The 27,268-nt window shown below is 48.3% G+C and overlaps 1 protein-coding gene across 4 annotated transcripts in view; it reads left to right on the top strand.

The window, feature by feature from the left end:
• Nucleotides 1–26,817, top strand: part of PROSER2 (proline and serine rich 2) — a 54,426-nt gene extending 27,609 nt beyond the window's left edge. For 3 of the 4 annotated variants that reach the window (XM_048499529.1, XM_048499526.1, XM_048499527.1), the window contains exons 2-4: nucleotides 12,735–12,950; nucleotides 23,073–23,313; nucleotides 24,628–26,817. In XM_048499529.1, coding sequence (XP_048355486.1) covers nucleotides 12,816–12,950; nucleotides 23,073–23,313; nucleotides 24,628–25,655 — 1,404 coding nt within the window. In that variant the 5' untranslated portion in view covers nucleotides 12,735–12,815 and the 3' untranslated portion in view covers nucleotides 25,656–26,817. Of the gene's footprint in view, nucleotides 1–12,518; nucleotides 12,524–12,734; nucleotides 12,951–23,072; nucleotides 23,314–24,627 lie in introns of those variants that run through there. The other variant, XM_048499528.1, reaches the window with a different exon arrangement.
• Nucleotides 26,818–27,268: the final 451 nt, after the last annotated feature.

Here is a 27,268-nt window from a genome sequence, read left to right as displayed (position 1 = left end):
TGTACCGATCTTCAAGAGGCATGTCGTGAGAAAATGTGTTTCACTCTGTGGCAAAGCCCGGAAAACGCACAACAGCCGGTTGATTCTGGCCATGTAAGCCTTCGACAATACACAGCTAAAGGAATGTCCTAAGATCTGTGCCAGTAGGCCTGGGGCAGAGAATACCCTGGCAGAAGCCGAGCTTGCCTTTTGCAAAAAATGGAATGTGAAGTGGAGCCTTATTAGATGTCGGATTCCAGGGGATTGATTGATTGATTTTTATTGTATTAAATTTGATGCCCTGCCCTATCCCAGCACAAGGCCTGGCTCGGGGCAGCTTGTGATAAAATCATATCAGTACAAGTATCAGGTATCACAACGATAAAATCATTCCATGCAAATATCCAGCATATGATACAAATCTTACTAAAACTCACGCACCAAAATGGCGCTCCTCAGACAGACCAAGCAATTCTGAGTTCCTAAGATCTCTGTCCCAATTTAGATTTATCTTAATGAAAGGGAAGGAAGAACAGTAAAAAGAACTCAGTCCAAGTGGAGTAGAAGGATTGGGGGGGAGCAGAGGCGGAGCTACAAGGGGCAGGGGGTGCGCGGTACACCGGGCGCATGCCTGGGAGCATGGAAAATTGCCCCAGGCCCCTCCCCCAACCCCCTGCAGCACTCCCGTGGCGCCCCCTTGCGGCACCCCCATCCCCCTTCCCACACTTACCTTAGTTCCTTTCCTTTTCCTAGAACTTTTTCAAGCTGAAAAAAAGGCCTGTTGACAGTACAGGCTAAAAACGGCCTGAGGAACTACAGTTCCCAGGAGACCTTGGGGCTCACAAGGTCTCCTGGGAAGTATAGTTCCCATCAGGCTGTTTTAAGCCTGAACTGTGAATAGGCATTTTTTTCAGCCTGAAAAAGTTCTAGGAAAAGGAAAGGAACTAAGGTAAGTGTGGGAAGGGGAGGCACCACGGGCGGGCCATGGGGTGGCGGAAAATATAGACTGCGCACCGGATGCAGGTTGGCCCAGCTACACCTCTGGGGGGGGAGCAATGTTTGAACTTGTTGCTGGATCAGACCGAAGCTTATTTCATCCGACCTTCTGTCTGAATGGGAAGATGTTTCAGAACTCCATGAATTTGTATAATCCCTTGTTGAAAGAAATCCTCAAAAGCAAGAGGTGATCTTCTGATGTCCTTCTTATGCTTCACTCCACAAATCTCCAGGAATTCTCCAACCTGGAGTTGGCAACTCTGGCATTAAGCCCTTCCTTTCTGCACGAGTTGCTTAGCAGATGTTATTGGGTGGATAATGTGAACTGGCATGCTGGGAAGCAGCAGCAAGTATTGTAGCCAACCGGTTGAAAATATGATGACTTACAGTTGGTCGAATGCCGAACGAATACATGGCTTGCTTTGAAAAACTTAGAACCGTGGTGGCTAACCTATGGCAGTCCAGATGTTGATGGACTACAATTCCCATCAGCCCCTGCCAGCATGGCCAATTGGCTGATGGAGATTGTAGTTCGTGAACATCTGGACTGCCATAGGTTCGCCACCACTGACCTAGAACAAAGAGAAATGCAGCCGCCTTTATATTAACAGCGCTGGAGAATGTTTTTAGTTCGTAAAAAAGCTACCACCTCTGCCCTGAAGCTAAGCAGGGTTGCCTGTGGTGAATGTTTGGATGGGAGACCACCAAGGAAGTGTTATACAGAGGCAGGCAATGGCAAACCATCTCTTAGGATCTCTTCGGCCCCTTCCGCACACGCAGAATAATGCACTTTCAATCCACTTTCAATGCACTTTGCAGCTGGATTTCCACGACTGTCGCGGGAATAAGCGAAACAATCCACTTGCAAATGTAACGCCTCTATCGCTGTGGTTCTGTGGGGCAAGAACTTGGAAGGAGTTACCGCAAAGAACTAAAATTTAAAAACAAAATGGTTGGACTTCCTCTTAACAAATAACTTACTTTTAACCATTAACATTTAACATTAACAATTTACAGTCCTTTTAGGTTGCATTTCAAGTCCTTATATTTACAATCTACTGATAATGCCAAGTCCAATTCTTCCTGCTGGGGGTTGGCTTTATGTGAAGACTTCAGGAGGCTTGGTGTGAGCGGGATCCAAGATGATGAAGCGTCCCCAAAAGCGGAACTCCCATCAACTTCACATAGCATAGCAAACCCTGAAACAAATAAATTCTAACATTTACAATATAGCAAAATAAACAACTCCCTTCCCACTCAGTTCCCAACAACTTTGCAGTTAATATCACCTTAAACAAGGTGTGTTAAGAGCTTATAAAGAGAATTGAATCAAGGTTAGCGGCTTTGTTCGGTAGCCTTGCTTCCTCCAACTTCACCAGTTTTTGCAGCCTTCTGCTGCTTTGAGTCTCCACCCCTTTCTGGTTCAGCCCATTCTGAACATAGGGGTTACACAAACAATTTTGAAAGTGCATTATTCTGCATGTGCGGAAGGGGCCTTGGCCTTGCAGATCTTTGGGGTATAAGCCATAAGTCAGCTACGACTTGTCAGCACTTTGCTATCACTAAAGAGCTACTGTAAGCATAATCGTGCTGGTATTCCCTATTGCGGGTTCCCGAACCCTTTTCCTTCCCAGTGGAACGTCCCCTTCTTCTGTGACTAAATTCCGGTGTTCTCAAAGTAGTAGTAAAAATGGGCCGCTACTATTGGTCCGCCGCAAACTCCATGCCGTGTCTTTTTATGAGGGCCAGCCAAACTAACACAGGATCCCGCGCTCTCCCAGACCGTGTTGAGGGTGGCAGTTCTGTCTCCCTGCAGGAACGCCCTTGTCCGTGCACCTGTGCCTGAACCGCATATTTGCAAAGAAAGGAAATGCTGTAAAGACGCCACCATCCTCCCGTGCCATCTCTTCGGTGCTCGCCCCTGGAGGTTTTCACCACCTGGAGAAATGGGACGCCTGGGACAATATATGTCATTTCCTCCCTTAATGGAAGAGCTGGGTTGATTTCCTGGCTTCTCCCAGGAAGAGTGAAGAGTTGCTAAACCAGGCGGCTTCCCTGTTATCCTGCCGTAAATGGCCGCCTCTGAGGAACCCGAGAGGCCTGCCAGCTCAATTTCCTCTGAGGGCTACGTTGATACTCTCCCCGAGGGGTTCGGAAAAGTTTGTGCATTCTGGTTTGCTGAAATGAATATCTGGTGCATGTTCTTGACCCGAGCAGTGTGGATTATGTGTTTTGCGGTGACGCCTAGTGTGCTTGTTTTTCTCTTGAAATAATGATCAGGCAGTACAGAGAGAGCTGGGAGTCTCCTCGCAAACCACGTTGCGTGGGGGGAATTTAAAGGATTCTTTTTGGGGGGGGGAAGGAATGCAGCTTGTCCATATTGCTCCTTTGGCTCCTGCATAATCCACTTTTCAAATCAGAGCTGCTTGTTTTAAAGCTGCAAGAGCCATAAAAATGTCAGCGAAGGCCTTTGGGGCACGGGGCAATCACTGGGGCCAAGCCAGGCCCCGTCGGGTCAGAAGGGTATTCATAAATTGGATATTTTTTTTAAAAAAAAGAAAAAAACAACAATAACAACCTGGTATTTATATCCTGTGCTGGAGAGTTCAAGGCGCTTCGCGTGCCTTCTCAAAAGAAAAGTTGCATAATAAAATTCCTCTTCTTTTTTTACAGACCAGCCAAAATATCCCTGAGCAATGTTGCAAGCAAAAAGTTTTCTGAGTTTCTCTTTCCACCATGAGCCGCGACAGGTGGATTCTGCGCAGGGCAAAATATAGCAGGTGTAGGTGGCTTTTTAAACTTGGTCCTGTCCCCAAAACGAGTTTGCCCCATTTGATTTCCCTCAACTCGGGATTTTAGACTGGAGGCGCTTTATTTCCCTCCCTTTCACTGCGCTGTCCACAGTCTGGGAGAATCCGCCTGCCATTGCAGGGAACCCTTATTTTCTTGATCGTATTGATCGTATTGTGGGACGATTGGCACGGCTGCGGGGATTTAGTTCTGCATGCCTGCGTAGCTACGCTTGTGTTACCGGAAATTTTTAAAAAGAGAAGCATCTCAGTGCAAAACTGTGAAAGTAAACCAGATTGTGGCCAGGGGCTCTGGTCGCTGCCTGTGCAGCACCCATGTGGATGGGAAGTAGGAAAATGGGCTCCTTTATACCGACCGCAACCCGTGATCCATTTGCTGTGCGGAATTGACCACAGAGTTTTCCTGTGACTCACTATGTGTAAGTCAAGATGAGGAAGAGACGGGATGGATCACTCAGCATGTGTCTCAGTGCGTGTGAGAGCGTGCTGGCGTTGCTGACCTTGAGATCTGGTCAGTGGTGGGATCCAAAAATTTTAGTAACAGGTTCCCATGGTGGGGGATTCAAACAGTGGCGTAGCGCCAATGGGGCTGGGCAGGGCACAACGGGAGCGTGGCCGGGCATTCCTGCGCAGGGCATTAATAATTTCTCTGTTACTGTAAAAAACTCTTACTGTGAAAAAAAAAGTTCCTAATTTCCAGCTGGTATCTTTCTGTCCATAATTTAAACTCATTCTAGCAAGTCCTATCGTCTACTGCCAACAGAAACAACTACTTCTCCTCTAATTGACTGCCTGTCAAATACTTAATACTTTCAAATACTTAATTTTGTTTCGAGAAATCAAAAGAAGGATACTTTCCTTAAACAAGGAACTTTACCATATTTCTAAAACATGTTTTTAAAACAGCCCAACAGGGAGAATTATCCCGTTTTCTACCTTCGCTAACCAGCCACATAGGAAACAACAGGACTTTATGATTTTTGGATCTGATGGAATTTCTAACAGAAAAGCAGACCCAATTAGTAACCCCCTCTCGGCACACACAAATAATTAGTAACCCACTCTCGGGAACTGGTGAGAACCTGCTGGATCCCACCTCTGGATCTGGTGTGATGTAATGGTTAGGGTGTTGGTGTGAAGTCAGGGTAATCCAAGTTCAAGTTCCCGTTAGCAGATGCTCCTGAAGGGCCTGCCACTTCTCTTAGTCTAATCTACTTCACAGAGCTGTTGTGAGGGTAGACTGTGGGCGTAGAGAGCCGTGTGCACCTCCCGCAGCTCCTTGGAGAAAGAGAAGGATTTTAAGAAATCATTTATTTATCTCTAGTCTGGTTTTTTTCAAAAACACACAAACAACAATCTCTTACCCTGTGTCCAAATGCCAGCCAGCTAGGGTTGTCATGCCACAATTGGCAACGATGGAAACCTTTAGTGGGCAGGAACTAGCACTGATGTCACTTCCGTCGAAAAGTGGAAGTGATGTCATGATGTCCGGGGGGGGGGGGCGGGGAGGAGGAATGATCTAAGATTTGCAAAGAACGTGTGATAAAACACCATTTCTCCCCAGTTTTCTCCCAGCGGCACTTCAGCTAGCGAGCAACAAAGGAATTTGCCAGAAGGTCTTCCGCTTTTCGTTTAGAAAAGATTCACTGGAACAGGCATTTGATAGCCTCTTTGACCTATTGGGAAGAAGGAAAAACGAAAGTTGATCAAGAATCTCCCTGGGATCCAATGGAATGTGCACGCCTCCAAGTATAGAGGAAAAACCTGAGTTTTATTTATTCATTTACTTTATTCATAGGCCCCTTCCGCACACGCAGAATAATGCACTTTCAATCCACTTTTGCCATTGTTTGCAAGTGGATTTTGCTATCCCGCACAGTAAAATCCAGCTGCAAAGTACACTGAAAGTGGATTGAAAGTGCATTATTCTGCATGTGCGGAAGGGGCCATAGCTCACCTTTCTCTCTGAGACTCACGGCGGGTCCCAGAATAAAAAGCAATCTACTCATACAGCGGAATAACATACAAAGAGCCTTGCTTGTGGTCCATCTAGTCTAGCATCCAATCTCACACACTGGCCAACGGGTAACCCTAGAGCAGTGGTGGCGAACCTTTGGCACTCCAGATGTTATGGACTACAATTCCCATCAGCCCCTGCCAGCATGGCCAATTGGCCATGCTGTCAGGGGCTGATGGGAATCGTAGTCCATAACATCTGGAGTGCCAAAGGTTCGCCACCATGGCCCTAGAGGGCCAACATACCAGAAACAGAGGGGGACCCTTCTACTGATGTAGCATCCTGGGGTAAGTACTCAAAGGCTTAAGTTCTCATTATTCACCACAACTCCTAGCCACTAATAGAGCCGTCCCCCACAAATCTATATAATCCCCTTTTAAAACAATCCATGCTTCTGGCCATCGCTACCTCCAACAAACAGGGCTGTAGTACAGTATTAAAAGACGCTGTGAACAACCAGCTGCCTGAGGCCAAGTATGCTATAAACAACGTAGTGAGTGGAATTACAAAGGAAGACGACAGTGCGGCAAAAAAGCCGGGCGATAACTGGAATAATCGCTTCCATCGCCTGCAATCCTATTGTTTTATGATGTGGCTGTCCCAGACAGTCACATTCGGCTAGGATTCGAGCACAGTGACAGCGAACGTTTTGGGCTCGGCGGGTCAAAAATCTGGAAAAGTGCCGAACTTGACTCTGCTGGCCCCCCAAACAATCTTTCCACATTTGTTTATTTTTAAAATATTGTCCAATTATGTGTGGTGCCGTGTATTATAAAGGAATGTCAAAGACGAAAATGACTCAAACTGGAAGAGTAGTGGTTGTTGGGCGTGGGTGAATACTAGCACGTCACCTGATGGTCATGGCGTGTCACCTTTGAGACGTGTGTCGCAGGTTCGGCATTGCTGTTCTAATCCCTTTATGGGGGGGGGATGCCTGCATAAACATTTCTAGGGTTTGCCACAGGCAAGGGATGGGGGGTAGGGTGGCTGGATACAGGTTAGGAAACTTCTGTAGATTTGGGTTTGGGGCCTAGAAAGGACAGGGGCCTCAGTGGGATGGAATGCCATAAACCAGGGGTGGTGAACTTTTGGCACTCCAGATGTTATGGACTACAATTCCCATCAGCCCCTGACAGCATGGCCAATTGGCCATGCTGGTGGGGCTGATGGGAATTGTAGTCCATAACATCTAGAGTGCCAAATGTTCGCCACCATGGCTAGACTCCACCCCTTCAAAGCACAGGTGTCAAACTCGTGGCCCTCCAGATGTTATGAACTACAGTTCCCATCACCCCCTGCCAGGGGATAATGGGAACTGTAGTCCACAACATCTGGAGGGCCACGAGTTTGACACCTATGTCTCAAAGCATCAATTTTCTCCAGGGAAACTGATATCTAGTCTGGAGATGGGCTGTAATTCTGGGGGATCCCAAGGCCCCCCCTCTTGTGTAGGTTGCCTGGAATGATAGAAGTGTGGGGGCTTTTCTGGCATCCTCAAGCAGGCCATGCCACAAGGTGGGAGCCCCCAGAGAATGCACAGTGGCCGGTCTCATGGTAGAGAATAGCAAAAGAGGTAGCCCTACAGCTGTTTGGAGCCGTAATCATGAAGACTTTATAGGTGATAGTTAGTACCCGGAACTGAATTGAAAGGTGTCATTTATGTCAACAAAACTGGAGATTAAGTTGAAACGATCCCCTCGATATTCAGCGGAAGCCCAGCTGGGCAGCGTTGCCTAGCAGAGGGAGCGGGTGTCGAAACCCCACAAAACACAGTTTGTTTTCATCTGAAAGCCAGTAACAAGGATCCGGGAGACCTACGTTCGAACCCCCACTGTGCCGTGGAAGCTTACTGGGTGAATTTGGGCCAGTCATGTTCTTTCACCTTAGCCTACCTCGCAGGGCCGTTGTGAGCATAAAATGGAGGAACAGAGAAGGATGTAACCCCCCCCCCTCCGTATCCCCGCTGAGGAGAAAGGCGGGATGTAAACATGGTAAACAAAGAAATTACTTCATCTGTCAGGTGCCACCCCAAAGATTCACCATCACATCCTTTTGTGGTTTTGCTACAAGAGAATAACACGGTTACACCCAATATGGTGCGGAGATGTAAACAAAATTCAAAACAAACACATCTGGGTTGTAATTTTGAGAGTGCCAAGAGCCTTCTCTCTCTCCTTTTCTCTTGAAGGGAAGGGAAGTCTTAATTGCCATCCGGGATCTGTTTCTTCTAGATGGAGCAGGGGTGGGAAAAAAAAACTATTTTTGTTTGACGTGACAGCTGTCAGTCATAGTAATAAGCCTCTTCACAGTCTGGATGCCAGCACACCGAGCCCTCAGGTGCTTCTCCCTGGGATGGATTGAAGTGTTTTCGTAAGGCACTCAAGAGTGAGTGGGAGGGAGCTTGTGAGAGGGAGTACCGGCTCACCTGGACAGCGACGTTAGACATAAATTTTGTCAATTGGAAGTCCTCGTTCAGTGGGATTTCTGCTGATGTTTCCAGATAAACTTCCACCATCCACGATCTTAGGAAAGTGCCATTGGGAAGCCTGGTTTTATTGCAAAATTGTCTGAGAAATACGTTGGACCCGTTCAGCAGACAAATATACAAAGGCAACCCGAGCGCTGATCTGTTGGGACTTACAGAACTTTGGCCCCTTCTGCACCTGCAGAATAATGCACTTTCAATCCACTTTCAATGCGCTTTGCAGCTGGATTTTACTGTGCGGAATAGCAAAATCCACTTGCAAACCATTGTGAAAATGGATTGAATGTGCATTATTCTGCATGTGCGGAAGGGGCCTTTGTTTCTGTATATGATGGCAGCTTCAAGAATACTTTGTGCACGGAAATGGAAAACTCCGCCTACTCCCACAATTGAAGAATGGTGGGTGAAGGTATTAGAGAAGGCAGCGTGGCATTGTACCCTCTGAGGTCTCTCTGCTTCCCCAAACCTCCAGGAATTTCCCAAAATGCATTTGCCAACTTTAAACTCTTATCCCTTTCCACCTATCCTTTGTTATATTCTATCTCAGAAAAAGATGTCAGTACAGTCAGTTGAGGTGCAGCGGCTGAGAAAATTGTATGCTTTCGCGTTAGAATGTAATCATAAGAACATAAGAACAAGCCAGCTGGATCAGACCAGAGTCCATCTAGTCCAGCTCTCTGCTACTCGCAGTGGCCCACCAGGTGCCTTTGGGAGCTCACATGCAGGATTCTGGGGCAGAGGAATTGGTCTGTGATTTCCCGGGTCCCCCCTAGATCCTTTCTTAAAGATTGGTGTGACATTGGCCATCTTCCAGTCTTCAGGGATGGAGCCTGATTTCAGGGATAAGTTGCATATTAAAGTGAGAAGATCAGCAATTTCATGCTTGAGCTCTATAAGAACTCTTGGGTGAATGCAATCTGGGCCAGGGGATTTGGTAGCATTTAGTTTATCAATGGCTGTCAGAACTTCTTCCTTGTCTACCGCTATCTTCGCTAGTTCCTCGGATTCGCCTCCTAAGAAGCTTGGTTCAGGTGCAGGAATTTTCCTCACCTCCTCTTGGGTGAAGACAAATGCAAATCCCGAACGAATATGAGAATTATCATTCATTTTTACTTGCTGCCTTTGACAAAACCATTATTTTTGTGCATTAGTAAACATGGTACTTCGACAAGAATATAGTTTATTAAGGTTACTTTCAAACAGATGTGGGGGGAGAAGGGCTAGGTAGGTACTAGGACGCACATTTATTTATTTTATTTATATTTTAGGCTTTTATACCGCCCCATCCCCGGAGGGCTCTGGGCGGTGGAGCATTCCACAACAGAGAAGGTCCGGTATGTTGAATTCTGGGGCAGAGGAATATACAACGCTACTAACATCTTTTTCTGAGACAAAGTATAGCAAGCAAACGAGGGAAAGACCCCAGAGGTGCTAGTGGAACTGCCTATTGTACAAAGATGATTTATTTCAAGGCATCCGGATCATTCCCTGGGGAATTTCTGAAGCTCCCCAGGACAGATTCGGAGCGGGCTGGGGTGGGTATCTGCATTGGCTAGCCCACAGCGGGGTTGGATCCGGTTCCTGAACTACATGTTTGACACCTCTGACCTAAAATATACCAGAGAGAATAGCATGGAAGGGAAGCGTACAGTCATGTTGAAGGTTTAAGCAGACGGGAATGTTCCTGGCTCAGGGGAAGTTCTTGGTCAATCAAGGGCACATTCTGCAGATAAGAAAAGTGTTTGTGGAATGGGTGCCCTCTTTTGACTTCTCGTGGATGTATGGTATTCATTTGATGAACCAGGGGGCATCCATTGAAAATGCTGGGGGGAAGAATTAGGACTAATAAAAGGAAACACTTCTTCACGCAACGTGTGATTGGTGTTTGGAATATGCTGCCACAGGAGGTGGTGATGGCCACTAACCTGGATAGCTTTAAAAAGGCCTTGGACAGATTTATGGAGGAGAAGTCAATCTATGGCTACCAATCTTGATCCTCCTTGATCTGAGATTGCAAATGCCTTAACAGACCAGGTGCTCAGGAGCAGCAGCAGCAGCAGGCCCTTGCTTTCACCTCCTGCATGTGAGCTCCCAAAGGCACCTGGTGGGCCACTGCGAGTAGCAGAGTGCTGGACTAGATGGACTCTGGTCTGATCAAGCAGGCTAGTACTTATGTTCTTATGATGATTTAGGGCTACCAACTCCAAGATGGGAAATTCCTGGTGTTTTAGGGGGGGAAACTGCGGAGGGTGAAGTTTGGGGAGCGGAGGTGGCCGGTCCCGGCTGCAATGCCGTGGGGTCTACCGTCCAGAGCAGCCGTTTCTCACAAAGGGACTTATCTCTGTTATCTGGAGATCAGTTGTAATTCCGGGAGATCTTCAAACTGCCTACTTCTGCGATCTCTGAGCATCCAGATTTTTCAAGGGTTCCGTTGCCTGTTCCAATATGTTAAGAGCTCGTGTATCTAATCTGGAGGAACCGGGTTTGATTCCCAGCTCTGCCGCCTGAGCTGTGGAGGCTTCTCTGGGGAATTCAGACTAGCCTGTGCACTCCCACACACGCCAGCTGGGTGACCTTGGGCTAGTCACAGCTTCTCGGAGCTCTCTCAGCCCCACCCACCTCACAGGGTGTTTGTTGTGAGGGGGGAAGGGCAAGGAGATTGTAAGCCCCTTTGAGTCTCCTACAGGAGAGAAAGGGGGGATATAAATCCAAGCTCCTCCTCCTCCTCCTTCTCCTTCTTCTTCTCCTCCTTCTCCTTCTCCTTCTCCTTCTCCTTCTCCTTCTCCTTCTTCTTCTTCTTCTTCTTCTTCTTCTTCTTCTTCTTCTTCTTCTTCTTCTTCTTCTTCTTCTTCTTCTTCTTCTTCTTCTTCTCCTTCTTCTTCTTCTTCCTCCTCCTCCTCCTCCTCCTCCTCCTCCTCCTCCTCCTCCTCCTCCTCCTCCAAACCCACTGGTGTGTGTCTGAGCATGTTTTGCCACTACACGTGGGCATTCCTTGCATCCCGCTGCCACACAGAAGTCCGTCTTTTCTTAGAACTTGATCTTCTCTCCCTTCTGTTTCTAAAAATGCAACTCTTGAAACAGCTTTTTGAGGAAAAAGTTTCGCCCCAGAGACCCCCTTCCAAAACATGCAGAATAGTACACTTTCCGTCCACTTTCAATTCACTTTGAAGCTGTCCGGGATAGCCAAATCCGGAATGTGGATTGAAATTGCATTATTCTGCATGTGCGGAAGGGGCCAGAGAAAACTCGTCGAACCTGGTTGCCGCCCGTAGATAATTGTGGTACAAAATGGTTTCCGTGTTGCTCCGAAAACCTATGTGCGGGGACAGTGCCTTTCTGTGCTTGGTTTACTGTGAGCTCTGTTTGCAGAGACCTTCTTGCTACCTGTGGCTCAAGCCCTGTCGAGCGGGGGTTTAATATTTAATGCGACTGAAGGTCGAGGGGAGAGCTTCTTACAAACCTGCTGTTCCATCTCAGAGAAATGCTAACGCCAGCTGGTGCGGGTTACCTTGGCAATCTCAGAGGCACCCCGCAGGGGGAAGAACATCGTAGGAGCGTTGTTTGCTCATTTTGAGATTTCCGGAAGTTTTAGCCAAGGGGAACGTGGTTGTAACGTGGGGAACGGTCAGGCCCATAACACTCTCAAAAAGGGGAGTGTCCTGCCACACTGGGAAGGGAGAAGTGAAAGTTCTCTCCCTGCTCTGAAGGTAACCTGAAACCCAGAAACTGAGGGCTTTTGCTGGGTAGGTTTCCCCCAGAGATCTCTGGGAGTTGTAGTTTGGGATGACCCCAAGGGTTCTACGTTGCTCAATTACCTTTCTGCCAAACTACAATTCTTGGATTTGTTGATTTGGCCGTGGGACACTCTGAGATGGCTCAGTCAGGGTGTTGGACGTATTTGTTGGGAGGAATGGATATGACGTGAATGTGACTTGGCCGGACCAGGCCGGGGAGGGGAAGCTGGCTCAGATCAGCGCTGGGGGTGGGGGACTGCCTTGGCTCTCCAGCCTAAACAGTGGGCTCACTGGCTCAGAATGGCACTGGGGGAGGTGGTCACCATGGGTGTGTGTGTGTGTGTGTCTCAACTGGTGAGCCCGCAGCAGCCTTGCCAGCCCAGATCAGCATTGGGGGAGGTTTTTTGCACCAGGGGGTTGGGCCAAACTAACTCTTTTTCACATTCATTGGGAAATAGGGAGGGGGGGTTCACTTCGGGATAAAACGGGTAACCAAAGCCAGGTTCCCCAGAACTGGCTTTGCCCCACTGGGTGCATGGACGCCTTTCAATCAACACTACCGATCAACGCTTCAGAGTCAGTTTATTGTTTTAAGGTTCGAGACCGAGGGTCCAAGAAAACGGGGCATCGGAGCAGTCCCTAATCTGCTTTCAGAGCTGGCGAAAGCTCTGCTTTCAACCCCAATAACATCCCCGCCCCCTGATCTTTTACAGAAATGCTCCAGAGCTTTGCGTGAAGAGTCAGAAGTGCTTCCGCAAGACTCCCTTCAGAAGGAGCCCCCTCTTTCGGGTGGGATGCCGAGGAACATGATGTCGGACTTTGGAATGGTGTGCGAACTTCCTCCCAAGTGTCAGTTTGGGAACTTTGGGAAAAATGGCAGCCCGCTGGAAAACGGGAAGGGCCACCTGAGGCACAGCAATTCCACTGTGGTAAGTGCAGGACTTTGCTGACATCTCCCTTGCTTTGTTTTTGTTTTTTTCGTCACAGAACTACGGAGTGAAATGGCTGCATTGTTGGTTTTGATAAGAGCCTCATTGCGAGCCCCCAGTTTTGCCAGGGGAGGTCAAAATCCACCCTTCTGAAGTGGCTTGCCACGGAGTGTCTTTGCCACAGCGAGGTCTCTTTCCACATCCTTAGGAGCAGCAGTGGCGTAGGAGGTTAAGAGCTCGTGTATCTAATCTGGAGGAACCGGGTTTGATTCCCAGCTCTGCTGCCTGAGCTGTGGAGGCTTATCTGGGGAATTCAGATTAGCCTGTGCACTCCCACACACACCAGCTGGGTGACCTTGGCACTCCAGATGTTATGGACTACAATTCCCATCAGCCCCTGACAGCATGACCAATTGGCCATGCTGGCAAGGGCTGATGGGAATTGTAGTCCATAACATCTGGAGTGCCAAAGGTTCGCCACCACTGGCTAGTATCTGTCTGTGAGAAGCCATATTTGGTCCCTGAATTTTTAGTAGCTGTGTTCCAAGATAAGGTTACTTCAGTCATTGCTCTGTGAGTGACTTCACCCATTATCACATTAACAGCAAAAAAGTAGACCTTTGTCATGACGTGCAAGTTCTCCAGGTGCCACATGTGGAAGGGGAATTTGTTTATTTATTCAATTTATACCGTGCCTATATACGAGATCTCTAGGCGGCTACAACATTAAAACATCCCCATACATAATTAATCTCTAAAAACACCACAATGAAAGAGGCTTGAGACTTAATTTGAAAAAAAAAAAGAATGCTGGAAATTCGTAGGAATTAGAACACAGATCATTGTAATGACCCGTCAGTTGCAGATTTTGAAAAACAAACAAACTTGGTAGCACAGTGGCGTAGGAGGTTAAGAGCTCGTATATCTAATCTGGAGGAACCAGGTTTGATTCCCAGCTCTGCCGCCTGAGCTGTGGAGGCTTCTCTGGGGAATTCAGATTAGCCTGTGCACCCCCACACACGCCAGCTGGGTGACCTTGGGCTAGTCACAGCTCTATGGAACTCTCTCAGCCCCACCTACCTCACAGGGTATTTGTTGTGAGGTGGGAAGGGCAAGGAGATTGTAAGCCCCTTTGAGTCTCCTACAGGAGAGAAAGGGGGGATATAAATCCAAACTCTTCTTCTTCTTCTTCTTCTGTCGGGCTGTCCCTACACACAAATATGCTCACACATTTCTCGCACAGGCAACATATTCCAGACAAGTCAACTCAGCACAGGAAGTTTCTCAGATTCAACCCAGACTTTACACCACAACATCCATCATTGCAACGCTAAGTGGGCAAGGATGTCGTTCCCCCGCTCACCTCAACACTACTCTACAAAGCTTCTCACAGCTGTTCAAAAACCACAGAGCTGGAACGGTGGCATAATTACAGGATCAGGAATCTGGAAGAACAGCCTTCTTCACCTCAGTCCTGGACAGTGTTTCGTCAGCTAGCTTGCAGACCAAAAAGCTCGGAAGCGCTGGAGATGGTCCCTGCGACAACTCGACTGTGGTTACAAGGAGCTCCCTCAGACTTTAATTGCTTCTTGTTACAGCTGATTCATAGAAGGCACAACTGCCAAAAGAGTAGGAAGACGTTTATCCTCAACAAGCATCAGGGAGGTAAAATTCACCTCAGGAATTCTGGCTCACAAATCTCTTTGGATTTGTGTTTTGGAAATAGGTGTTTCATTCTTGTCCGGCTGCCAGGGTTTGCATTCGTCCAAACAACTCCAGCTTTTAATTTTTTTGACTGTCGAGGAAGAAAGTGGTTGTTTACAGTCTTTTTAAAAAAGGCAGCTCTTTCTACAGCTTTAATTGAGGGGCAGGAGGTTGCCTTGTTCATGACCCAGCCATGCCAAGAAGGACCAAATGTTCGCCATGCTGGATGACTGATTTCTCCGTACACTTAAAGGAATGAATGCGCTTTCTTCACACATAGGCACACCTAGGGTGCCAGTAACAGAATGTGTGTGTGTGGTTTTGTCAGTAGAGAGCTTTCTCAGCTGGGATGCTTTGCCCGGGCTCTGCCTGTACACTGGCTCTGTGTTGTGAAATTGCTGGAGATTTGGGGACAAAGTTTAGCAACTCCACAACAGCCATTTTCTCTGGAGGAAGTGACCTCTCTAGTCTAGACATGTAACTCCTCAAGACCTCCAGCCCTTTTCTGGAGGTTGGCCACCTACGGCTGTGTTACTGTGCTGAATAAACTGGCCAGAGGAAAGAAACAGATTGTACCATCTGATTGTTTCTGATCGCAGGGAGATCTCACAAGGGAGGGCTGGTTTACTCAGACAGTGATGTTGGCTGCAAATCTTTGCAACAGGAAGTCCCTCTTCAGTTAGATTTTCCTATTGAGCTTAGGGCCAAAAATATACAAACTGTATCTTGCAAGTTGGGTCATGGGTGCTCAATCTGACCTGTAGTCAAAATATTCCCTTTGCTGCTAAGAGAGAGGGAAGGCTTTGGCTGTTTCCATTGGTGAAAACAGTGCGGGAGGGAAGGCTTTGGCTGTTTCCATTGGTGAAAACAGTGCAGGAGGGAAGTTGGGAAATCCCGTTCCTCTCTCGCAGCATTCTGGAGCACAAACGGACCAAGGGAATGTTTGGAAAGTAAGTTCCCCCAGTCCCGCCCCAATCCTGCATGTAACTATAAGAGCGGTCAAGGTATCCATGACCCGGCTCATCTCGCAGGTACTGTAGATTTGGCCCTTCCAGCCCGTGATTTTTGGGCAGCAACTGTTGCTGTCTTGCCAAACAGGTTGTGCCTTTAGTATTGACAGGTTGTGATGAGGTTGAGATGAGAACCTTTGTGCAGACGAAACCCATTCCAGTTGGCCCATGACCTGTCTTTTGGGCAGCGTGAGGAATTGAACAGCTGATCAACCCAGGGCTATACAGGAGGGAGAAACACTGCTGCGTATTAGCCCAGTTGGGATTGAATTGCAGTTTGCTGCGTCGGCCCAGCTCTGCAGGAAACATCTTGCTTTCTTGTTGTGGTGGGTTTCACGGGCTGTGTGGCCGTGGTCTGGTGGATCTTGTTCCTGACGTTTCGCCTGCATCTATGGCTGGCATCTTCAGAGGGGTATCACAGAGGGAAGTTACACAGTGTGTACCAGACTTCCCTCTGTGATACACCTCTGAAGATGCCAGCCACAGATGCAGGCGGAATGTTAGGAACAAGATCCACCAGACCACGGCCACACAGCCCGTGAAACCCACCAGAACCAGTTGAATCCGGCCGTGAAAGCCTTCGACGATACATCTTGCTTTCTTGTTGACTTTCCGGCAGTTTCTGATGCTGATAGTTCATTTATGTTTTGTTTTGTTTGCAGCTCAAGCTGAGATTTTGACCTACGGGGTCTCCATTCGCAGCGCATCATCCTGAGGGCGCCCCAAAGCTAACTGGGGTGTGTTTGGGGGCGGGGAGGGGCGCTACAGTGGGATGCAGCCAGCGAGACTCTGGGAGGCCTGTTGCTCTTTGCCAAGTTTAATTACAGTGGAAATTGTTTCATAATGTCAGGCGTTGCTTATTGTCGCCAGCCGGTCCTGCAAACATCTCCCCATTTACCAAAGAGCCTTCAGGATAATTTCTGATTAGACGTTCAGTTTTCTTTTAAAAGATATTACTACCTCAGTGGTTCGAGTGTAAAATTATGAAGACGGATGGCATTCCCCAGAGATTCGAGGCTTCTATTTGGCAATTGGATCTTCCTTCCTTCCTTCCTTCCTTCCTTCCTTCCTTCCTTCCTTCCTTCCTTCCTTCCTTCCTTCCTTCCGAACCGGGTTTGATTCCCCACTCTGCCGCCTGAGCTGTGGAGGCTTATCTGGGGAACTAGATTAGCCTGTGTACTCCAACACATGTCAGCTGGGTGACGAAGAACTAGTCACAGTTCTTCGGAGCTCTCTCAGCCCCACCCACCTCACAGGGTGGGGGGTAGGGAAGGGAAAGGAGATTGTAAGCCTCTTTGAGTCTCCTTTTAGGAGAGAAAGGGGGAGATATACATCCAAAATCTTCTTCTTCTGCCTGCTTGCTTGCTTTCCAAACATGAATCTTCTTAGCTGAATTTCTATTTATTTCCAGTTGTTGCCTGCCCTATACCACAGAATTAAAAATTAGAAAAAAATCTCAGGTGCCTCTTTTTTAAGGCATCTTTCAATTACATCGTTCCAATCCTAAACACATATCGTTCAAGCATAATGGCAAACCGCAGCTTGTTGCTAAAGGAGCCAACCAAGTGGATCCTGGAGGCACAAAGACCTCCTCCCTCCTGTCGGCCTGGTTAATGAAAAACCTCTGCGTTTGTGGCACCTTTTAATTTGTTTTTTCCTCTGGCTGGCTAGGTTCCCTGCAAACTGGGATTCCAAACCCAGGTTTAATTTTAGACCTAGGGAAAAGCACAGCGCTCCGCTGGCCAGTTTGGAAGAGGCTAATTGTCCACTTCCTGGAGCAGAAGTAAACAATTATTTGGGGTGGGTGAGAAGAGTGGCATTCATAGGGTTGCCATCCTCGAGGTGGGGCCTGCAGATTTACAGCAGATCTCCAAACTACAGAGAGTGAATCCACTGGAGAATATGGCTACTTTGGAGGTTGACTCTGTCGTTATAGCCTGCTAAGGTCCATCTCCCCAAACCTCACCATCTAGCATGATGTAGATCCAGCGGGGTGTCGTGATTAACAGTGGTGGACTCTAATGGAGAGAACCAGGTTTGATTCCCCACTCCTCCACATAATCTAGTGAACTGGATTTGTTCTCTCGTTCCTACACATGAAGCCTGCTGGGTGACCTTGGGCTAGTCACAGTTCTCTCTGAACTCTCTCAGCCCCACCTACTTCACAGGGTACTTGTTGTGGAGAGAGGAAGTGAAGGAGTTTGTAAGGTTCTCTGAGACTCCTTGCAGTTTGAGAAGAGCAAGGTATAAATCCAAACTCTTCTTCTTCATCTCCAGGTTCCATCCTCAAATATCCAGAAATTTCTCAACTCGGAGGTGGCCACCCTTAGTATTCACCTGAGCAGAATAAAAGCTTTTTTAAAAATGACTTCACCTGGTGAAGAGCCACGGTTTCCCATGCTGTTAGAATCAGGCCTTTTGTTTGATGTTGGTGGTAAAACTTTTAAGCTTGATTTCAGGCCATGGTGGTTAGTTGTGTCCAAAAAGGATGTGGGTTCAAGTCCCCATTCCGCCAGCTATGGTGGAGTGGCAGGAGCTGGCAGGAGCCAGCTGTGGCGGAGTGGCAGGAGCAGCAGTGGCTTAGGAGGTTAAGAGCTCATGTATCTAATCTGGAGGAACCGGGTTTGATTCTCCGCTCTGCCGCCTAAGCTGTGGAGGCTTATCTGGGGAATTCAGATTAGCCTGTACACTCCCACACAAACGCCAGCTGGGTGACCTTGGGCTAGTCACAGCTTCTCGGAGCTCTCTCAGCCCCACCTACCTCACAGGGTGTTTGTTGTGAGGGGGGAAGGGCAAGGAGATTGTCAGCCCCTTTGAGTATCCTACAGGAGAGAAAGGGGGGATATAAATCCAAACTCCTCCTCCTCTTCTTCTTTTTTTTGCAGCTTCTTCTTCTTCTTGCAGCTTCTTCTTCTTCTTCTTCTTCTTCTTCTTCTTCTTCTTCTTCTTCTTCTTCTTCTTCTTCTTCTTCTTCTTCTTCTTCTTCTTCTTGCAGCTTGCCCCTACCTCACAGGATCGTTGTGAGGACAAAATGTAGAATTGGGCATCCTGCTTGTAACTATTTATTTATTTGTTTGTTTGTTTATTACATTTCTATGCTGTCGTTCCCCTGACGGGCTCAGGGTAACTTTCCATCATATGAAAACAAAGAAAAAAAACACACACAATCCATCTAAATTTTAAACCAGTAATTCCTAGTCCTAAAACCACAATCAAAATTCGGTACAACAATAGGACAGTAGGGGCAGTGGGAAGTCAAGATGGATGTGCGTCGTTGGTTTTTACCTTTGCAGCCTCCACCGTAAGCCTGGCGGAACAGTTCTGCCTTGCCAGAATGCATAGATAACAAACATGAAGAACAGAGTATTACATTTCTCCAGACCTGATTTGCTGGTTTGTGTGATGTAGAATAACCCAGACGGGGTTGTGGCAAGGGCAGTGTGGCTTTCTATTTGTGTTTGGTATTCTTTTACGAGAGTCCAGGGAGAGGAGGGCGGGATTCTTGGGAAACTGCCGTCGTTTAGCTGCCAAGGTTGCAAATCTGGAATGTTTGGGTAGGTGTATGATTTACTAGGTTGTGATGGATAGATACGCTGTACTCAGTCAAGGCAGTTTTTTAAAAAAATCCTATATATGTTGCTAGGGACCACCAGGCTCGAACCGAGGGACAGAACCCCCCAGGATGGAACCCGAGGTACCGAGGAGAGCGGTGAGGATGATTAGGATAAGAATGTTTCCGATTAAGTGTAGTATCTTACATTTATCTCTGTTGGGGGAAAAAAACTAACCAAATGAATTTCAGTGGAGAGAAATGTAAAATACTATACTTAGGCAGAAGAAATGAAATGTAGATATATAGGATGGGTGAAACCTGGCTTCACCACAGTACATGAGAAGCTTTGGATTTCGTGCACGGATCAGGGGTTGGCCTAGAGCAGAGGTCTGCAACCTGCGGCTCTCCAGATGTTCATGGACTACAAACCCATCAGCCCCTGCCAGCATTGGCCATGCTGGCAGGGGCTGATGGGTTTGTAGTCCATGAACATCTGGAGAGCCACAGGTTGAAGACCCGGATTTGTAGTCCATGAACATCTGGAGAGCCGCAGGTCGCAGACCCGGATGTGTAGTCCAGGAACATCTGGAGAGCCGCAGGTCGCAGACCCGGATTTTGCTCAGTCCACTTAACATCTGAGAGCCGAGGCCTAGACCCGATTTGTAGTCCATGAACATCTGAGCCGTGCAGGTCGCGACCGATTTGTGTCCAATTGAACATCTGGAGAGCCGCAGGTCGCAGACCCGGATTTGTAGTCCACGAACATCTGGAGAGCCGCAGGTCGCAGACCCGGATTTGTAGTCCACGAACATCTGGAGAGCCGCAGGTCGCAGACCCGGATTTGTAGTCCACGAACATCTGGAGAGCCGCAGGTCGCAGACCCGGATTTGTAGTCCATGAACATCTGGAGATGCAGGTCAGAGACCCGGATGTAGTCCAGGAACATCTGAGAGCCGCAGGTCGCAGACCCGATTTGTAGTCCACTTAACATCTGGAGAGCCAGGTCGTGATCCGATTTGTAGTCTGTTTAACATCTGGAGAGCCGCCCAGGTGCGCAGGATCCGGATTTTTTTTTGTAGTCCACGAACATCTGGAGAGCCGCAGGTCGCAGATCCGGATTTGTAGTCCACGAACATCTGGAGAGCCGCAGGTCGCAGACCCGGATTTGTAGTCCACGAACATCTGGAGAGCCGCAGGTCGCAGACCCGGATTTGTAGTCCACGAACATCTGGAGAGCCGCAGGTCACAGACCTGGATTTGTAGTCCATGAACATCTGGAGAGCCGCAGGTTGCAGACCCCTGGCCTAGAGGTCCCATACGGCCCTGGCAAACTCCAGAATTCGAACTGAGTACAAGCTGGATGCGGGCTGGTACCTAGCTACATGAGAGCTGTACAGGTCTGGCTTTTGAAATAAAAATACCTGGTGGGTGGAATTCTCTGAAAAGCTGGCTGGAATTCCCAGTGATGGAGCCAGCGGGGAAGGGAGGTTGTTATTGAGCGGGACTGAAAGCCTAGTTCAAAAGTACGGCCAGGTCAGGAGTGCTCAGCTATGAGACGGCACAATTCCTCATGTGACTCACCTGCATATTCTGGTACCTTCTGTCACCCCTGTGTACACAGTGGAATTTAGTTTGTCGGTGCAATTCTTTGAATAGCTCCCCGTGCTGCAGAGGCATTTTTTTTAAAATCCCTCTATTATGTCCACAGAGCAATGTTTACCATTCCGATTGTAATTCTTTTCTCTGGAAAGGCCGTGGCCGAGACCTTTCGCCTGGCACCAGAAATAGTTTCAGGTGCTGGTGGAACACGCTCGCCTCTGGCGTTCCGGCCATGAACGAACCCAGGAATATGACGGATTGAATCTGTTTAAGGAGCAGCAGTGGCTTAGGAGGTTAAGAGCTCGTATATTTCATCTGGAGGAACCGGGTTTGATTCCCAGCTCTGCCTCCTGAGCTGTGGAGGCTTATCTGGGGAATTCAGATAAGCCTGTGCACTCCCACACACGCCAGCTGGGTGACCTTGGGCTAGTCACAGCTTCTCGGAGCTCTCTCAGCCCCATCTACCTCAAAGGGTGTTTGTTGTGAGGGGGGAAGGGCAAGGAGATTGTAAGCCCCTGTGAGTCTCCTGCAGGAGAGAAAGGGGGGATATAAATCCAAAGTACTACTACTACTACTACTACTACTACTACTACTACTACTACTACTACTACTACTACTACTACTCTTCTTCTTCTTCTTCTTCTTCTTCTTCTTCTTCTTCTTCTTCTTCTTCTTCTTCAAGCCATAAAAGAATTACGCCCATCTATGGGAAGAAGCTTCATGAGATGGAATTAGGGTTAGCAGACCTGGTCATTGTCTGATCTGATGTGATAAGTTGACCAGTCGTGGTCAAATAGTCCCTTGGAGTGTTCTCCTTGCAATTTAATTCTTAAATGTGTGGCGCTGTCTTTGGATGGGGACCCTCTCCCCCTAGCCTTCCCCTTGGATGGCTGCTCATAAACTTCCTCAGCAGGGCAAACAGCACCTCATTGGTCTTCACCACGAAAATGGCACAGGGGGAAGATTTACCTTCTCTCTTTCATGTGCTTCTGACCTGATCCGAATTGGGCCCGTGTGTGTCTGGAAAGCAATGGCCATTGGCCACGGTGGAGAAATGGAACTTCCATGTTCAGAGGCAGTGTGCCTCTGGGTAGTAAACCTGGGATCAAATAACCAGCAAGAGAATCCCCGAGACCTTTGGCTGGCTAGTGATGAAAATGGATCCCTCGATTAAACGGTTTGATCCGGTCAAGGCACTATGTGTGATCTTAAATTTTTGGTAAATGCACAGTGTCGAGCTGTAGCTGATGCTTCTGTTGTATCCATGAAGACATTAGGATACTTCTAAAAAAAGTACTTTCTTCTGCTTTTAAAAAGACCTTAAAGAGGCTTGATGACCACTCTTGGAGGTTTCTTTGCCATGGGTGGATGCCTCTGTGTTTAATCTGGGCCACAGTCTGCAAACTTTGGGATCGAGCCAAGGGCCCTTTGAGCCCAGGCTTAAATTGCCTATAAAGAAGAAGAGTTTGAATTTGTACCCCACCTTTCCCCTGGAGATGACTTAGGGCATCTTGGATGGGTGATTTCCAACCCTTCTCCAGGGAGGCAGGATGTTGATTTTTTTCCACTTCCTGTTGAGGTTTTGGCATCCATCTTTTCCCCAGTATTTTTCCTGCCTAAGCAAGGAGAGCAGGTTTTCACTGGCCTGGAGCCAGTTTTAGGTTTTGTACTTCAAATTTAGCAGTTTTTTCCTAGTTTGGTGCTTTAGCAGCAAGGGGCTTGGTGCAGCTTGCTCGCCTCTGGCTCAGCTGCACCGGATTGCATGGGATTCCCCAGCCAGAGCGCGAGGACTCTCCTTGCTTCTGAGAGAACTGTGACTGGCCCAAGGTCACCCAGCAGGAATGTAGGAGTGCGGTAACACATCTGCTTCACCAGATAAGCTTTTGCCACCCAGGTGGAGGAGTGGGGAATCAAACCCAGTTCTCCAGATTAGAATCCACCTGCTCTTAACCACTACACCACGCTGGCTCTCATGGGGAAGGAAGGGATGCTGAGTTGTGGGTCTGGTTCAGATGCTCTCAGTTCCTCCCTCTCTCTTTGCCTTCATACAAGCCCAGGTTTGGTCTGCGAGAAAAGATGCTGGACTAGATGGACCCCTGGTCTGGCCCAGCAGGCTCTTCTTATGTCTGCCTGAATTCCAGCCAGCGCCGCTGTGTCCATTACTTCAAGGGCTGACCACGAACAATGGATGGGGGGCAGGTCCATCTGAATCGCCTTTATAAACAAGCCATCTTGTTTTGTGTTTAAAAATCTTAGGACGACGATGAGGCCCTGAGATACCTGAGTCATGAGGAGAAAGATGTCCTCCTCTTCTTTGAAAAAACGATCGATGCTCTGGAAGACGATTTGGAGGAGCAAGCTCTTCGCCGCCACTCTCCGAGGTCAGCGCAAGAAAATGCATCCAAGCATCCAGAGCCGGAGGATATCATTGACTTGGTCCGGTCAGCGCCTGAGAAAAGCAGTCGAGACTTTGTTCATAGTCGACACCCAGAAGCAGGTAAGTTGGCACAGCCTGGTAGCTTAGAGGGCCTTCTCTACAGTGGCCCCTGCACTGTGCAATGCCTTCCTTCTAGAGATTCACCGGTCACCTACTCTCTTTTTTTTCAACAACACAAGCCTTTATTGGCATATAAAACAGGACAAAATTTTAAAACAAAACAAGGTTAAGAAATACAGTTAAAATTACTAATTTCCAGTATAAAATTTGCAACAGTTTCACAAAAGAGCACATCAGAGCTGTTCAGGAGATTGGGTATCTTATAACACTCATGCCACTGAGAACATTGCAAGAAAATGGAATTCATGTATTTCATACGTATCTTATTGTATTTAGGGCATAGAAACAGAGAATGGTCAAGTGTTTCAACCGTAGTCATATCACATGAACAAACTCTTTTAGAACGTTCCATACTCTTAAATCTTCCCTCCAGCAGAGCTGATGGCAGCACATTACATCTTGCAGTAGCCAAGGCTCTCCTCTGGGTGGGATTAATCAGCAGACAAAGATATGCTGCCCTAATTCCACGCTCACATGGGATTAATAATGTAGTCGGAGAACAGGTTGTCTTGGCTGCAAGAGTCAAATTATGAAAATCAAGATCCAAGAGCCTATTCTTAACTAGTCTGAAGGCTTCCACCTTTGTGAGCATAAGGAGTGATTCCAAGGGGAAACCCACCTACTCTCTTGGAGATTCGGCACCTGGCAAAGACCATCCTTGTCACCCAGGCATTTGGCTGACTAGAGGGCCCCCCGACTTGTCCGAGCTCCACTCCCTTTCTGTGGGTGGGTGCTTGAGATTTTAGATTGTTTGGGGGTTTTAGGATGGGGTTTTATTTTTTTTTGCCCCTGTCATGAGATATTTTTATGGTTTTGATTGTAATGCACCCTGAGACTGTGGTGAAGGGTGGGGAATAAATAAATGCTCCCCCCTCTTCTGTCTTTGACTAATGCCTGATTCACACATGCCAAAGAACAAGGTGGGGAAAGGGACTGGAATCCTTCGGCTTGCTGAGGGAGGATCACAGTTTGGAATACTTTGTGGAAAACTCTCTGCAGAAAAGAAAATCGGGACCAAAAGGCACATGAATGGCAAGCAGACCGTGGGACAGTGAAAGGAAGGAATCAGTGTTGGTTGCTGATGAGTTTTAGTCTGTTATTGGTCTTTCTGGTGGGGTTTCTGGTGGGGGAACGAATGATAAAATAGATTAGCTTCCACTCCAAAGGCAATGCTAGCTAAGACGTGCCTGGTGCCGTGTAAAGATCGCTCTCTGATTCTTGCATTTCTGTCTCTCTCTTTTTCCCCCTCTCCAGGTTTAGAGGAGGTTTGGAAACTAGATAAACATCGGCTGGAGTGCCACAGCATCCCTGATGGAATCGTTCATGCCACCGTCATCGTCCCTCCTCCGGCTATCCCGTCAGCCCCTCCTATATCCATCTATGAGGTGTATCCTTCTTCAGTCCCCGCGCAGCATCCCAGACTGCTTCGTTCTGTCCCTACTCCGCTTGTGATTGCTCAGAGGATATCTGAAAAGGGGGAGGTCATCCCCTTCTGTCCTGCTTCGCCCATGGAGAAGAAATCCACAGAGAAGAGACCACCCTCTACTTCCCCGAAGCAGAACGGAGGGCGATTCATGGCCTTCAAGCCGCCCGTTCCCCCTCCGACCCTACCCAAGCCCCAGAAGTTTCCCAGCAACATCAACATCACCAACGCGAGCGAAAGAGAGTTCAACAAAACTATCTCTAGGGCTGCAGTGAACGTCCAGGAACGCAAAGCCCAGGTGTTAGCCAACGTCAACGGTTCGGCCTTCATAATCTGTGAGCTGGAAGAGAGACTTCAGAAGCATGAATTCTTAGGTCCCGGTAGAAATATGTCTTTGAGGGACTTGTCTTCGGAGCACACGAGGAATGAGACGTTGAATAAACTAGGCCTCGCCGAAGAAACTTTGGTTCAGGCTGAGTCTCAGCAGGAGAAGCCTCCAAGCGTTCCAGCACTAAAGGATGAAAGGCCCGAAGAAGCCCAGGCCCTGACGAATGGCTACCGAAACACCCACGAAACCTTAAAGCGGGAGCCAGACCCGTTCCCCATCGCGAGCAAAACTGTAACGTTCAAACCGGAGGCCGCTCTTCCCGAGAGTAAGCTTGCTCGGCAGAATGCCGCCAAAAGCTTTCACGACCACCGGCAGCCGGATTTCACCCTGGAGTTGAGGAGGAGGTCTGGCTCGCTCCCCAGACCCTCTGGACTGAGACCCCAAGGCGTGACCGTACAGTTCTCTGGCCGTGGCTCGTCGGAAGAAGCGAGGAGGGAGGCTCTGCGGAAACTCGGACTCCTGAAAGAGTAACCAAAAGATGTCAACGAAATGAGGGTGAACTTCATGCCCTGATGGACTGCTTCCAATGAGAGCCAAGAACAATTCACTTTCTAGCGCAGGAAATCTTACAGTACAGGGGTGGATCGGCCCTTTGATGTGATGGGAAAGTTCCCGATGGTCCACTGCCACGGAACGTGGCTGGTGGTGTCAACAGAGTCTCTGGAGCCCTTTGGTTTGGGCCTAGTCAGGATTGACAATATGTCACTGTGTTCGGCCATCCGCTGGATGGGCCCAAACTGAGCAGCCCCTTCCAAGTCCGAGTGGCTGCAAGGGGGGGGGGTCCACTCAGGTTACTTTGGGGGCATTCCAGCTTTGTTAAGATGGCCAGATGCAAGAAGGTGCCCCTATTAATGAAGTTTATTATTGCAGTATTTGCTTTGGAGCGTTTGCGGTTGGCAAATGCGTCCTGATGCAAATGGATTTATTTCCTGGGATGACTAAAATGACGAAGCTGAGGTCGGACTCGTAGGGTTAAATATGGACCGAAGGGGGGTCAGCATAATGAAGCTGCTGTCTTCGATGGTCGCATCCCGCCTCTTCCCTTCTGCTGTAGACCCGTTGGCAGGAACGCGGCTGTCTTTCTGGTGACACATAATGCATTGTTAAGAATCGGTGCCAACCATTTGCCATTTGGGGTCTGTCTGGAGAGTTGTTCCGTGCAGCGGTTTTACAACTTGGAAGTGGGTCGTTCTTTCGAGTTATTCTCTGCACAGTCGTGTTGAAGCAGCATCGCGCACCACTTAATGGTTCGGCAGCATTTTGCCTCTGACCCTGAGAGCCATCCTTCCCCCTCGCCACCACAGGGTGCGGATTATCTTAAGTGATGCCTCATTCCCGCCCCGTGGTGCTTCAGTGCCAACCATGACTCTGCTCTGCCATGGATCATGCCCAAGGCATTCACTTCCTACCCTTCACCTTGAAGCACGTAATGACACACTGGCTTTGTGTGGAAGTGTGGTGGTGGGGATCATGTGTTGAGTAATGATAAGTGAAGTTGAGGAAGGAAATGTTCGAAGCACAACGCTGTGTGTCCAGCAGAGCAGCAGTGGCGTGGTAGGTTAAGACCAGGTGCATTCTAATCAGGAGGAACCGGGTTTGATTCCCCGCTCTGCCGCCTGAGCTGTGGAGGCTTATCTGGAAAATTCAGATTAGCCTGTGCACTCCCACACACGCCAGCTGGGTGACCTTGGGCTAGTCACAGTTCTCCGGATCTCTCTCAGCCCCACGCCCCTCACAAGGTGTTTGTTGTGAGGGGGGAAGGGCAAGGAGATTGTAAGCCCCCTTGAGTCTCCTACAGGAGAGAAAGGGGAGGATATAAATCCAAACTCTTCTTCTTCTCTTCTGAAATCAGGTTGGCACAGAGCGTGAAAAAAAAAGCCGGACATCTTGGTCCCTGTGAATGTAGATTAAAGCCCAGGGGAAAGTCTATTTTTTTTAAGAGCTTCTAAGAATTGCTCCCCTATTTCAAAATTTTAATACGAGGATTGGAATTGTATCAGTAGGGACTAGCATTTGGACCCAGTTCCAAAGTAGGGCTCTGAACTTTGCAATGGAACAAAGGTTTCATTTTGTTGCAAACCCGG

The sequence above is a fragment of the Sphaerodactylus townsendi genome, linkage group LG06 (genome assembly GCF_021028975.2).
Source record: "Sphaerodactylus townsendi isolate TG3544 linkage group LG06, MPM_Stown_v2.3, whole genome shotgun sequence".
NCBI lineage: Eukaryota > Metazoa > Chordata > Lepidosauria > Squamata > Sphaerodactylidae > Sphaerodactylus > Sphaerodactylus townsendi.
Note: the sequence above shows the minus strand (reverse complement) of the source record. Positions and strands in the feature narration are given on the sequence as shown.